At 45.2% G+C, this 15,513-nt stretch overlaps 1 protein-coding gene across 9 annotated transcripts in view; it reads right to left on the minus strand.

Annotated features, from left to right (window-relative positions):
* The window catches only part of PLEKHA7 (pleckstrin homology domain containing A7), a 291,638-nt gene that overhangs the window by 139,900 nt on the left and 136,225 nt on the right, over window positions 1-15,513 (minus strand). For all 9 annotated transcript variants that reach the window (XM_089778656.1, XM_075928055.2, XM_089778651.1 and 6 more), the window contains one exon: window positions 2,959-3,042. In XM_089778656.1, coding sequence (XP_089634782.1) covers window positions 2,959-3,042 — 84 coding nt within the window. The remainder of the gene's footprint in view (window positions 1-2,958; window positions 3,043-15,513) is intronic.

A 15,513-nucleotide genomic window follows, 5' to 3' on the forward strand; every position in this document is an offset into this window, starting at 1 on the left:
AGCAGGCAGTTCTAAATCTGCACAATACTTCCCGACTCACTATGCCATTCCTCATCCTACCTAGACTGCATTCCTATGTATATGGAGACCACAACATGTAATTGGTTACAAAGAAATTCTTGCCCAGCATAACTTGTTTTTACATAACAAAATCCATTGCAGCATTTTTATCAGCAACTGTAATGTTTAATGTCCATGAGACGATGGATTCATTTCCATGAAAGAGACACAAAGATTTAACCCAAAGAAAACCCCTGAACAAATAAAAGCCAAAACCAAGCTTCTATTACCGAAACAAAGTGGTTTCAAATTCATCTGTCTATCTTTTAATTTAATTTAACGTATTGACTCTTTTGGATAGAAAATTAAACAGCCTAAGTTTATATTTCTATATTCCAAGTGATGGGGGGGGGGGGGGAGTGGGGTCGCCTTTTTTGCTGCCATAGTAACCAAATGCAATGGATGAAACAAGCACAAGGTTCTCTCTCTAGGGGTGGATACCGGCTTGATCAACTACAGTTACACAAAATATAAGTAAACAGAAACAGTAAAACTCAGGCTTGAGTAATTAAAACACAAAAAAGCTTGTATTTCGTACTGAAGTATTCCATACCTCAAATTATCATTTCACATTCCACTGTTCTACTTAGCCCATACAAAAACAAATTTTAAAAACATCTAACAACAATCTCAGGAGATCACAACAGATCCAGTTTCAATCATTCAGCATCTTCTTAGAATGCATATAAAATAATTTTGAAATCAGTGCAACAACAGTGAAATATTTAAATAATTATGGGTATTTGCTCTTAGCACTAATTCACTATAAAAGCTATTTTAAAACAATTTTATCTAGTCTGCTTTACAACATGTAATTTTTAAACCCTGACTTTAAATTCACACATTTAAAAGGAGTGTTTAAATATTTCATTTTCTGTTGCACTAGTATTCAAAATATAGCAAATATATAAAAATATACTAAGAGGGTCTTCACCTCCAGTAAAATCTTTTAGATTGCCTGTACTTTTGTCTTAAGTAGAACTTTAAAAATATAATCTTTCCATCTTAAATATATTTAAGGTCCATCTTCAATAGCCCAACACTCAGTTTCAAAGATGAACTCCACACAAAAAATGTAATTTTAGAGTTTTACTCCTAAGATTTTATTGGGAATACTGTGAAAAACAAACTTTTTTTTTTTGTGGATATACTTAGAGCAGAATAGTAAGCTTTTGAAACTGGTTCACATTAGAGTTGTACTGAAATTCTGATTCAAACAGGTATTCAGCTGAAAATTCATCAAAATGTGGATATTCTGCTTCAGAGAAATATTTTAATTTAAATCTAGAAGAAGCTTAATACTCCAGAAAATGAAATCGGTGTACAAAAGATAGTTGTAGTACAGAGCGTGTGTGTGTGTGTGTGTGTGTGTGTGTGTGGAGAGATTTTAAGAGGTGTGTAATTTGTTAATTGTGTAGTTGACACTAAATTGTCATCAACTGCATGATTAATTGATAAGGGTTAACACTGCAAGCATTTAGTCCCAGCTTGTGCTGGGTCCCGGGAGCTACACTCGTAGTGGCTCTTCATTGAAAGTAATTTTAGCGTAGTCCTGGCTCGTTCCAGGTCCCGGGAGTTATGCTCACTACAGCTCTGCATTAAAAATATTTTAAGAGCCAGTAGGCAGGTAGCCCGGCTCAGTACCAGCAGCTACTCCACTGCAGCTCTGCAGGAAAAAGTAATTTAGGGACGAGGGCGGGCAGCCTGGCTAAGTCCCGGCTTGGGCCGGGTCCAGGAGCTATCCACGCTGTAGCTCTGCAAGGCTAATGCAGAGCCGCAGAGGAGGTAGCTCCCAGGACCCAGCTGGAAGTGAGCCAGGCTGCCTGCCTGATGGCTCCTAAAATGTAAGCACTATAGAAAATTAGCTTTTGGATGAACAGCAGTTGGTTCAAGTTGAATTCAGGCTAGACAAAAGCTATGCTGGTTAAAAAGGGAAAATGATTTGAAAACCTGAGACATTGTCTCAGACTTTTATTGAAGGAATCCTCCACTCGTCATGTGGTGCAAAGCCTCATGGGTCTATTTGATTCCTCACTGAACTTGGATGACAAGGTTGGATTAGTTTCTAAAAATATCATTTTTCACTTCCAGATTGCTAGGATACTTTGTTCCTTACTGTCATGGACCTGGCCACAGCAATCTATTCAACTGTCATTTCCACGATGCATATTGTATTTGAAGTTGAATGTGACGTTTTTGTGGTTAAGGCCACCATGTGCAGGTGAGATCCATGATCAAGTTCCTTCGCCAGCTCTATGTCAGCTTCTGATGCCAGTTCCAGACTTGGCCCTAATCTTCAAAGCAATTAAAAGATCAAGTACCAACTTCGTTAAAGACCTAATTTCAATGTATGAACCATCGTAACAACTGAACTTCTTTGGGATAATGCAGATCACAATGCACAAGACAAAGCACATGAGATGCCGGTGATCTGGTGGTCAGAACAGATGATTCCAATATGTACCAAAATGTTGAGAATAATTAGTCCTTAAAAGGGCAGGCCAATACTGCCAAAGAGTTAAGTCTGCCACTCTCAGATGGAGCTGGTGGATGCCAGTCTTTACATATGGGAGAAAGGATCTGTTGATTTTGATGTCAATGTCCTTTACAAGCCTGCCCAGGAATCTTAAGCAGTCCAGAGGCCTTAGGATTGAGTCCAGTCCATGAAGGCTCAATCTTCTTTTAGCAGTAGGGGATAAATTAAGCTAACTATACTATATTAAAACGTTAACTATGCTAAATGGTAAAGCTATTTACAATATATATTTACAAGCTGTTAAGAAAAAAACTAGAGAAATCTGCAAAAACAGAATATTCTGACTCATGGATGTGGTCATTATAATACAGTATGTAAGAAGTTACTTTTAAAAGTCTTAGAACATGTCTAAAACTACTTACTCTTCTTGTAAAAGAAATTCAATGTTTTCTGGCGAAATCTGTCCTGTCACAGGATGTCTAAATGTTGTAGTCTGTTGGTTATGGCTGAAAGGAATAAAAAACATGATTTAAAGGCTAAGCATAGTAGAAACAATTAGTTTAAAACATTATTTCTACTGATAGTTTACTTTTGCTACCCAAAGACGAAACGTATTTCTGTTATGTATTAGAGGATGTTTTCAATTACTTTTTCACAGATTTGTGAAATTTGCAAGTTGCCCACTACACTAAGTGCTAACCAAGCTCATATTTTGAAGCACTCAGATTGCAAAGCTCAGCAGAAGAGAGCTACTGTTGTGATAAATAAATTTGGTACTACTAAAATGCAAGTTAACACCAACATAGAAAGGATACAGTCAGATATACTAAATTCTGTGAAGCTCTCAGGAATATGATTCAACAGCTACAGATTAAACAATTGAGAAGCCTATGAGGGATTTTTTAAAATTTTTATAAGTTAATTTACTGAAACTCTTATGGGACATGCAGCAGGATTTCCCATGAGCTTTATTCGTTATTTAATGGAAATGTATATCTTTAAGTTTCTTTATTTAAAGATCAGATACAACATTATTTATTCAGGTTATCAGTCTTGCATGTAAAATATAATTTTGTATTTCATCTGATAAAATGCAAATAACACTGTGCATATATTATTTTTAATAACAATTTTTCAAGAGTACTGTTATCTAGATGTTAGGCTGTGCTATCCTGTGTCAATTACAACTGTATATTAATAATACTGGTACTTTATTGAGTAACTTCATTTTTGTCTACCACAAGAATATTAGGCAAAGAAAATAGTTTCTGAAGACAAACTAGCATAGAAAAAAATATCTGATTTCAAAGTCATCTCAGTTTGGATTCTGTCATGCAATGTACATGCTATAACAAAATTGTATATCTAGTGAACATTTTCTGAAGCCATATACAAAGTTCAAGTCTACAGCACAAAAATCTATTAAGTGATTAAGAAAATTTGAAAACAAGTTTTAAATATTACTGTTTCAAAGGTAAAGTGAGTCAGCTGCTGTGCTTTTATGTATTCATTTCTAAAAGCTATTAATCTAATTTGAATAGATATAAACCAAGTCAGTTACCTAAGCTTTGAATTTTTTATATTTTTTCATTATATTTTAAATATTGTATATTTGTATTTAACCGCACAGCACTCAAAATGCCACAAAAATCCAGCCAACCATAAAGCACAAATATAAAATAATTTTATACAGTAATCAAATTCAATAATGCAAGAACCTGAAAATGTTAAATGATTAACATCTGTATTAGACAAAAATGCATACTAGATGTCTTTGTCATTTTCCTTTTATTGAAAGGAAAAAAATGAATTTTATTTTCTTCTCCCACAATACCTAATCATCTGGTATTGTAGGGTTTGGCCCCTCTTCCCGCAAAATAGATAGAAATGGAGCTGATGCAAACTAGAAGGTATAAATTTTAACTAAACAGAGAACCATCCTAATTTCTATAAAGAGAGCATCAGGCTATTCATACAAAATGACAGCTTGAAAATAAAACAACAAAACATTTATGATATTGAAATATAAATATGAGAACAGGAAAAACCTGAACTGGTGTGTATTCAAAAGTGACAGTCTGTTCCAAATTCTTATCCTAACTGATCCCAAGAGTTTTGGTTCTTATTTAAACGAAGGGATAGAGCCGTGGTCACCAACCCGTCGATCATGATCGACTGGTCGATCCTGGAGGCCCAACCAGTTGATCGTGAGGCTTTCGCCCCCCTCCTCTCCCCAGCTCCCAAGATGAACGCCGCACTGACGCTACCTCCAGGGAGGTAGCACAGGCTTCCTGCGGGGTGAGGAGGAGTTCTACAGCTGAGAGCCAGGTTCCAGAAGTACACAGGCTGCTCTTCCCCCCCCCCCCCAACAGCCATAGGTATCTAAAATGCACTGGTGACTTTGTTCCCCTGCTGCCTCCCTGGATGCAGGGGAAGGGATGGGGGTCCAGGACTACACCGGCTCTGGCTGCTTGGATGGCACACAGAGCTGTGGGGAGTGGAGGAGCAAGGCATACAATGCCTGAGAGGTTGGGGCTGGCGCAGTGCAGGACTCCCCCTCTCACCCCCGCCACGCAGGAAGGCAGCAAGGGAATAAAGTCCCCAGCATGCTCCAGCTGCTTGGGCAGCACGTGCTGCCGTGGGGAACAGAGGAGCGCAGCACGCACTGCCCGAGTAGTTGGGGCTGGTCTGGTCTGGGACTCCCCCTCCTCCCCTGCGAAGGAAGGCATCAGGTGTGCGACAGACCAGCGTTTCAGGTACTGCGCCACTATTTGGGGGATGGGGGAGCAGCTCATGCACTTCCTGGACCTTGGCACGCAGCTGCAGGAACGCCAGGTACTGGTCCCTTTCCCCTCCCCCCACCAGTACCCTGCCCCAACACCCACCGGCACCCTGTCCTCTGCCCCAGGCCTCTGCCCCAGCACCCACTGGCAACCTGTCCCAGCACTCACAAGCACCCTGTCCCCTGCCCCAGCATCCTGTCTCCTGCCCCCACCAGCATAGTTGGAGCTATATTTCTGAGGCTTGAGGAGTTGTGTTTTTGTTTCTCACTTCTATGGGTCAGTGACCCATGACTCAAAACAGGGTCCTCGCCCCTCTCATAAATAAAGACAATGCTGAAACCTTTTGTGTTTGACATATTTTATTTAAAAATGAAGCCTGACCAACAACCCTCCAATTGGGGCCACGCCTTCATCTGGCCACAGCATCATAACACTCCAGTACCCCCCACCCCAACCCCAAATCTGAGCCTATCACACAATGGAACCCCCTGTCCTGAGCCTCTCACACCCCCAAACTCCTGCACCCCCACATCCTTAGTTTTCTGCCACAACACTCTTACACCATCCACACATTGCAAATCTGTATCCTGAGCCCATCATACTCCCAATTTCCCTGCCCTGAGCCCCTCACACATCCCAACCCAAACTTCTGCACCCTCACAGCCACAACCCTGTGGCTTGCTCAGTACCCCAACCCTCCACCTGAGCCCAACACTCCCCAACCTGGAGCCCCCTCCCTGGGCCAGCATCCCCTTTTTCACATCCTCCTGCATCCAAATTCCCTCCCAGAGCTTGCACCTCTCACCCTTTCCCACACCCAAATCCCTTATTCCCACCCCAGAGCCCATACCTCCTGTCTCAACCCAGTGAGGCTAGACTGCAGGAGTTTTTCCAGCAAACACGCTCTTTTGGCAACCCCTGTATTCCTCGTTCCATGTGAATGAGGGGACTTCCAAAAGAAGGGGGTTTTCCAACGCTTAGCCCAGTCTAGACGGGCCAAATGTTGGAAACATTTCTTCCAACAGAAGGATTGAAAAAAAGCAGCAGTGTAGCTGTACCCTGAGAGTGTATAAGGGCTGGGGATAGCAAGTGATGGAGTGAAGAGGAACAGAGAGGGTGGGGCCTCAAAGAAGGAGTGGGGTCTTGGGGAAGGGATAGGGTAGATCTGGGCTTGTCCTGACATTTAAAAAGTGATCTTGGGTGTAAAAAGGTTGGAGACCACTGGGATAGAGAGTCAGGAGAGGAAGCTGTTCCTATAGTATCGCCCCAACAAACATGGTCATAACCTCTTCACACTACTGCAGTCTAGGCCAACCTTCTACTAAAACACTAGCATCAGTTTTTTTTAAAACAAAGATTACCAATTGCCCCTCAGCCTAGCACAATACTTCTTTGCTGAGCCATGCCCCCTCAGTGGGAATAGTACCCTCTCTTTTAATTTTTTCCCTGAGACTTTAGTGTTGAATCAATGTAGTGAAAATTCAGCTTGTATAGATTTTTATCAACTCTTGTTCCCATGAATGCAGTGATTATTAAAGATGTCATACAGCAACATAGGGCATTATCCACAAAACAGGGTATTTCCTCCCTTTTGTTAAGTCTGTTGAGGAAAATGTAGTTTGAAGGGGATATTTTCTCTGTGATCTTTTTTCTCTTGTTAAGTCATAATATGTAATTTATGGGATATGCATGCAAAACACTGAACAAGCATCTAGAGATATATTTTTAAAAATTGAACAAACATACTCAATAGCAGCAACCAAATTCTATTTTCTTCATAAGGTTCAACCCATTTCAAAACTCTCCTCAGAGGCTCTATATATTCTTTCTAGTAACCTCAAGTAGGTCTCAAGTAGCCCTCATGTTTATTCAATACTTGATACTTCTGCTAAGGCTGCCAACAAAAATGTCAATTGTGATTTTCTTAATAGGAAATGTACTGAACTCATCACCACATTTCAGAAACCCAAACAAAACAGCCTTTACATACTCGTTTTCAATCATTATAAATCCAGGGTAGATTTGACTTAGAAAGGAAAACCATAAACTGGAACTAATCCAGATCCATTCAGAAAACTAAGTTAACCTTAAGAACAGATTTATTCTCTCTCAGCACCAATGAGAATGACAGCCAAAATAAGCCTCAGATTAGAACCTATTTCATTAACAAACTATTTTTGAAACATCTTTATTTGTATGTGTGTATAACAACACTTTAAAACATGTATTGCTGTGGTCCTTTCAACTGCAGAAAGTAAATAGCAAAACATGAACTTGTGGTGTGCCAAGATTTAACTTATTCGCCTCTATTTACGGATTTGCATGCTGGAGGGAGGAAGGGACGGGGCAGGCTGAGTATGGTGACCATATTTTCTGAACCAGCTGCAGCTAGGGAGAATGGTTTAAATTATTAAATAGACCAAGCATTTTAACTCTCTCATGTTAGTTTATAAAACTTCATTTTAAATAAAGTAAAATATTATGTCCAACACAAAAGGTTCCAATGTTTTCTTTATTATGGTAGGGGTGGGGAACCTTTTTTGGGTTGGGGGGAACTGACCCACAGAAAGTCAATTAGGGACCGCACAAGTGAAAAGCAAAAAACACTCCAAAAGCCTCCAACCCAGACTGATATGGTCCCCAACTGAGACACCTCACTCTTCTGGTGTTCCAGCCTCACAGGGTGAGATGAAGGGACAAGGACAACTGATTTACTTTTCCATAGGCCAGATTTACTTTTCTTGGCTTCCAGAGTTAGTGGATTTTGTGGACCTCTTTAGGCTGTGGAGTGGGGACAAAATGAGGGGTTCAATGTGTGGGACAGGGCTACCAGTGAGGATAGGGATGCAGGATCAGGGTGGAAGGTGGGGTACAGGATGGGATGAGGAGGTCAGGGTCTGGAAAGGAGTTTGGAGGCAAGAGAAGGTGTGGGATGAGGGTACAAGAGGGAGTTTGAGGGAGGGAGAGGGGGTTGGGGCAGTAACACAGAAAAGGTGAGAGGGTGAGACTGCAGCCAAATAAATAGTTGGTGAGGGAGGCAAAGAAGCAGGGAGTAAAGGAAAGTGCAGCTTCTGCAAAGTAAAATTGTATTCCCACGCCCCATATCTTCCCTCTGCTCCATGATCCCTCCACCCCCAGCCTGATCCCCTCCATTGCCCCATGCCTCTCAGTGCAACCCCTAACCTCTCCCATCCTGCTCCCAGATCCTCCTTCACCCCCCTCAGACTCCCATATTCCTGTGCCCACAGCATACACACCGGCAGAACAGCAGCGCTGGGACTCCCGTCCCCCAGAAGCAGCGCTGGGGTGGGTGAGGCGGGGAGAGCAGAGTCACTTCACTGCTAGCCCAGCTCTTTGCTGGGGGATGCCCTTTACCTGCAGACTGTGGTTGTGGGGCTGGCAGAGCCCGGGGCGGCTTGGGGCTGGTTCCAGCCCGACCAGGTGCAGCGGGGCGCAGGGGAAGGGTCTTCCTGTGGAGAGCAGTACAGCGCAGCCTGGGCCCCAGAGTCCCACGGAGGCAGCAGCAGCTTGTGACTGGCTTCCCTGGATCTGCAGAGCAGCCCCAGCCCCACCCCTTCTCAGAGCAGGGAGCAGAGCCTGTAGTGAGGGGGGAGGGTGTTAACCCTTTAGCTCCTGGGAGATGCCCGCCCAGGGACACAGAGCCCAGTGCGGGGTCATGCCACCTGTTCCACTTGCCAGGCCGTTCCGCCCCTATGTGCCCATACCTCCCCTGCCACCCCTTACAGCAGAAAGCCAGAGCTGGTTCTCCAGCTTGCAGCTGCGTAGTGACCACAAGGTTCCAGCCACTGCTGGGAGAGGGCTGAGCTCCCGCCACGCATGTCAACCTCTGAGCTAAGACAAAAACATTGAAGAAAAACTGCGACTGTAAGCCTGGTTTTGAACTTTATCTTAAATTCTTCCTCTCATATTTTGAAAACGTATAACATATGTACACCATCCTGCAACAAGCTTACCATGCCATTCTTGAGAGCTTTTGAAAGGCCACTAATTTCCTGAGATTCACAAATTTTAAAAAGCATCACACATTTGTGTCATCGCAAGGATCCCACTTACAAATATACTGATACATTAGAGGCGTGTAACTTACTCCAACAAGCAACAAAACTAGGTGCATAAGTAGATTAAGAAAGGTTCCATTACTGTGGCTGCCACACACATGATACTATCACTAAAACCATGTGCATTCCCCTCAATATAAAACAGAAGGAATCAAGTGATAGCACCATGTATGAGTGTACGCTCAATATAATGATTTTGATAACAGAGATTTGAAAAACTGGGACTTTTCAATTTAGAAAAGTGGAGATTAAGAGGGGATATGACAGAGGTCTATAAAATCAAGACTAGTGTGGAATAAGTGAAGAAGGAAAAGTTATATACTTATTCCCATAACATAAGAACTAGGGGTCACCAAATAAAAATAGTAGGTAGCAGGTTTAAAACAAACAAAAGGATGTTTTTCTTCATGTAGTGCACAATCAACCTGTGGAACTCATTGATACAGGATGTTGTGAAGACCAGATCTTTAACAGGGTTCAAGGAAGAACTAGAAAAATTTATGGAGGTTAGTTTCATCAATGGTTATTAGCCAGGATGGGTAGGAACGGTGTCCTTAGCCTCTGTTTGTCAGAGGGTGGAAATGGATGACAGGAGAGAGAGATCACATGATGATTACTTGTTCTGTTCACTCCCTCTGGGGCATCTGGCATTGGCCACGGTTGATAGACAGCATACTGGGCTAGATGGACCTTTGGTCTCACTCAGTATGGCCATTCTTATGTAGATATTGTGCACCTTTTGAACTACCCTATATGAAAAGACTTAGACTGGGTAAGATTAGTGAAAGTATTTTTCCTATTCATTTTGTGTAACACAAAAACCTATGGTGTAAATTAGCTTCACTATAACAAAAACAAAGCATAAGTCAAGTAGAGGGCAACTTCTTCTGCCAATCATTTAATCCAGGGGTCTCCAAACTACGGCCCGCGGGCCGGATGCGGCCCGCGAGGCCCTCTCATCCGACCCGTGGAGACCTTTTTGTCTGGCCCCGCCTTCTTCCGCGTGCACCAACCGGAGCCAATCAGGCGGAGGGTGGCTGCGGCGGTGGAAGGAGAGAGCTTGAGTCCGAGCATTGGTGTCAGCGGGAGAAACGGATTCGCAGGCGGCTGCGCGAGGCCCCAGCGCGCGCACGGGACAGCAGGTAGCCCAGGTCAGGGACGGCTCCGCGTGCCGCTTGGCCGGGCAGGCGAAAAAGGGGGGTCTCAAAGGCGGGCTCCAGATCAGACCTGGCGGCAGAGGATCGCGGGAGGCTGGACGGAGGGGAGGAAACCCGACGGTGGTTTCTCAGGGGCTAGGAGCGAGGGGCTACTTCTCCGGGGGCGGGGCTGAGGAGCTGGTGCCCATTGCAGGAGGCGGTCTGGTTGCTGTGGCACAGCCTCTGGCTGAACATATTGCCAGGATTATGTTGCTTACAATTTTCATCACATTGCGCAGGTGGAAATGAGTTTCAGCAGTTTCCCCGTTCTGGAGCCCCTCCCGCAGGACTAGGACAAGCACCACCCCCAATTTCAAACAGTGATTTCTAAAGCCAGAAATGTCTGCTATTTTGGCATCCAGGAAACAATTTCACCATTCACACTAATACAGGCGTTCATGTGTAGTGTATCAATGTGTTATTAAATAATAACTGAATAAAATAATATTAAATAAATAATTAAAAACAACATCCATGTTTTGATTGTTTTTTATTTGGACCTCAAGTGTGTAGTCGGCCCCCGAACTGCTGTTTGATAGTTAATGCGGCCCTCGGGCAGAAAAGTTTGGAGACCCCTGATTTAATCCATTTTTATCTGGCTCACAACAACAACAAAAACACAGACACTAACCCCTCTCTCAGAAAGATGACCCACAATGGCTTCTACTAAACTTCATGACCCACCTGATTTAGGCTCAACCATAAATAAATCCAATGTCAACTATAATTTAAGAGATCATGACCAGACAATCCAGCACAAAATAAATAAAAATAATGAAAAAAAATGTGCCACAAAATGTTCAATTACACAATTTGAAAACAATATAGTGCAAAATTATTTAAAAATTGAAGAAAACTTTTATAAAACCTAAATCTTCTGGAAGTTGTAATTCTAGGGATTATTTGTCTAAAATAAAAAACTGTGTGCATACTGTATATACTCGTTCACATGCCAAATTTTTTTGGTAAAAAAGCGGTGCATCAAAGAGCAGAATCTATATAGTCGTAGTAGATCAGGGGTTGGCAAACTTCAGTTCCCAACCTAGCTGGCGCACATGGATATTTTACGTACCAACAGCGTTCGCAGGCATGGAGCCCCTCGCAGCTATTGGACTGGCAGGAAATGGTGGCCAGCACGCTCCCCGAACTGTGCTGTTTCCCACAGCTCCTATTGGCTGGAAACAGCGAATTGCAGCCAGTGGGAGCTGAGGTGCTCTGTGCCCGAGGACACTGTTGGTACACAAAACATCCCTACTCGCCAGCGGCTTACCCTGATGGGCTGGGAACTGAAGTCTGCCAATCTTGCTGTACAGGCAGTCCCCGGGTTACGTACAAGATAGGGACTGTAGGTTTGTTCTTAAATTGAATTTGTATGTAAGTCGGAACTGGCGTCCAGATTCAGCCGCTGTTGAAACTGACCAGCAGCGGCTGAATCGGACACGCCTGGGGCAGAGCAGCTGGGGTGCTGCTGGGTTGGTCCCGCAGCGCCGCTCCTCGGTGCTGTGGGACCAACCCGGCAGCCCCCCAGCTGCTCTACCCCAGGCATCAGCGAGAAAATCCTGGTCTGCTGGGGGGAGGGCGCACTAGCTGCACGCCCCCCCCCCAGCAGACCAGGGAGATGCGGAGCGGCTTTTCTCGCTGCAGAGGACGCGGGCGGCGGGACTGCGGCACGTCTCGGCGGTCCCGCCGCCCGCGTCCTCCGCAGCGAGAAAAGCCTGGTCTGCTGGGGGGGGGGGGGCGCCGCCCCCCCCCAGCAGACCAGGGAGATGCAGAGCGGATTTTCTTGCCGTGGAGGATGCGGGCGGCGGGACCGCGGCGCGTCTCGGCGGTCCCGCCGCCCGTGTCCTCCACAGCGAGAAAAGCCGCTCCGCGTCTCCCTGGTCTGCTGGGGGGGGCACTTGCTCCGCGTCTCCCTGGTCTGCTGGGGGGAAGCGTCCCCTGTGCCGCCAGAGGCGGCGACAGTGGGGGAGGCACCCCGCACTAGCGGGCCCCCCCCCCGGTTCGTAACTAGGGGTCCGACATAAGTCGGACCGACGTAACCCGGGGACTACCTGTATTTTAAAAGTTGGAGTCACAAGAAACATATAAAAGCTTAGTAGATTTATTTTAATGTAATCTAAAAAAACTGTTATAATTGAATATGTATTCACATGATTTCAAAATTACAGTCCATGTTTTAAAGTCTCATACCATTCTAAAACACTCGTTTAAAAAGCCTTAAAATCCTTCAAAGTCCAAATCAGTCTCCAGTTCTCCAAACAATTAATTAAACTCAACTTCACTCACAGCTGATACTACAATGCCATCATATATGTCAGCAATATCATCCTCAGACTCAGATTCTTTATCATCAGTCTCCATTGTGTCAGTAAATATGGCGTCTTCTGACCCATCAAGTGCGTTGCTGTTATAGCATTTCCAAAATGATTTTTCTATCATTTCCAATGGCATGGACTCCCACACATCTTTGACCCACGGGGCAACCAGACTGATATCAGGCTTCATGAGATTCCTGCCTTTTGTCAACTTCACCATGCCTGAGCATGTCCAGTCAGACCATATTTTGCAAATCCTTTAAAGGGTTTGTTCAGGCAGACATCAAGCAGCTGTAGAACTGAAGTTAAGCCTCAAGTATTACAGCCAAAGTAGTTTTCGTGTTTTTGGCCATATGTTTTACCTCCTTCATCTTGTGTTCTCTGAACAGGTCCCAAGCAAGCACAGATGGTTTCTTAAGAAGTGCTTTGTTCTCATTCTATGCTTTTTCCCAGCCATTAATAGTCCCACTTTCATCAATCCCTTTTCACATGCATGTACGATGACACCCGCAAGAAATTTCATGTTTTTAGGCCAGGTTTTTCTTTTAAAAACAACAGGAGGGAGCTTTGATCCTTTGGCCAAACATGATAAAACCACTGAAAAACCGACTCTTTCATGGCCAGTGGTTTTCAATAAAGCTGTCTTTTTATCAACACTAGTTATGGTTCTCTTGCTTGAGAGATAAAATGTTAAGTGTTCCGTCTGTATTTCCTATTTGTTACAGGTCAAATGCATATTCCTTTCAATGTTTTATAATAAACCTTTGGAAAGATTTGATTTTTTTTCCAACTCTCTCAGCAGCTTGTTTGCTGACAAAGACAGAGACCATGACAGTTCATGAAGCAAGTACACCAACCCCACTGATGTGACAGGCTATTTAAATGTTACTAGACCCGCTAAATCGAACCCCAGAGGAGCACTGATCCTCCAACGAGTGGAGACAGCCTAAGAATATGTCTACACAGAAATGAGGCAAGCAGACAGGCTTGCCAGTGACAGGAAACTTGGGTTTGTGGGGTTCAAGTTGCAGAGCTATTTAGTGGCTGTGTTGACTTTCAGGTTTAGAATGGAGAGCAGGCTCTAGGACCCAGGACGTAGGAGGATACCAGAGCTTACACTGCCACCTGAGTCTACACTGCAATTAAACAGCTCTGTGAGCCTAACTCAGCTGGCAATGAATGCCTAGTTGCTTTGTAGACCCACTCTAATTGATAGAAATCCTGAAACCTGATGTCACCTCTCATTACAAAGATAGCTTCCCCAATTATCACCCCTAGTATCATCATCTCATAGATACTAGCCCTCCCCTTCATCCCCCTTCTGTTCTGATTTGTCAGTTAAATAATGTACAGGCAGTCCCCGAGTTACGCGGATCCGACTTATGTCGGATCCGCAATTATGAACGGGGCTTTTCTCGCCCCGGAGGACGGGAGCGGTGGGACGCCCAGATGCACCGCAGTCCGCCGCCCCCGTCCTCCAGGGCAAGAAAAGCTGCTCCCCGTCTCCCTGGTCTGCAGGGAGACGGGGAGCAAAGCCTTGGAGCATGCCCGCAGCGGGACAGCCCGGGCGCGCTTGAGCTGTCACCCTGCGGGCGTGCTCCGCGGCTTTGCTCCCCATCTCCCGACCAGCAGACCAGGGAGATGGGGAGCAAAGCCTCAGAACACGCCCGCAGTGGGACAGCCGCGGCGCGCTTGGGCTGTCCCGCTGCGGGCGTGCTCCGCGGCTTTGCTCCGCGTCTCCCAGGTCAGCAGACCAGGGAGACGGAGCAAAGCCATGGAGGACTTGGGCGGTCCCGCCACCCCCGTCTCCCTGGTCTGCTGGGGTGGGGGGTGCAGCTAGTGCCCCCCGCCAGCAGACCAGGCTTTTCTTGCCTACTCCTGGGGTAGAGCAGCTGGGGGCTGCCGGGTTGGTCCCGCAGCGCCGCTCCGAACCAACACGGCAGCACCCCAGCTGCTCTGCCCCAGGCATCCTGATTCAGCCACTGCTGGTCAGTTTCAGCAGCGGCTGAATCAGGATGCCTGGGGCAGAGCAGCTGGGGTGCTGCTGGGTTGCTCCAGTAGCGCCGAGGAGCCGCGCTACTGGAGCAACCCAGCAGCACCCCAGCTGCTCTGCCCCAGACGTCCCCAAGTCAGCCGCTGCTGAAACTGACCAGCGGCTGACTACAGGAAGCTGACGCCAGTTCCGACTTACATACAGATTCAACTTAAGAACAAACCTACAGTCCCTATCTTGTACGTAACCCGGGGACTGCCTGTATTCACTTTTTTTTCCTTGTATTCCTTTGGTCATGCCAATTCCTTTGGTCATGCCAATTCTTTTCCAGAATTTGATCGGAGGAAGTGGGTCTGGCCCACGAAAGCTCATCACCTAAAAAATCATCTTGTTAGTCTTTAAAGTGCTGCATAGTCCTCTTTTTTACCTCTCATGGAATCCTGTGGTTATCGCACTGTCAGATAAGATCATAGGCTGCATAGTGTCAGGGACTGGGCCTCAGTTTAGCACATAGCACCTGGGATGCTAATAGCCTGTAGTGGTGACTAGGGATTTGAAGGTTTTACCAGTTAGCCAATAAGCCTCACCTTTAACCGGTGAGCAGGGCGATG

This window comes from Pelodiscus sinensis, chromosome 5, assembly GCF_052426305.1.
Source record: "Pelodiscus sinensis isolate ZL-2025 chromosome 5, ASM5242630v1, whole genome shotgun sequence".
Classification (NCBI taxonomy): Eukaryota; Metazoa; Chordata; order Testudines; family Trionychidae; genus Pelodiscus; species Pelodiscus sinensis.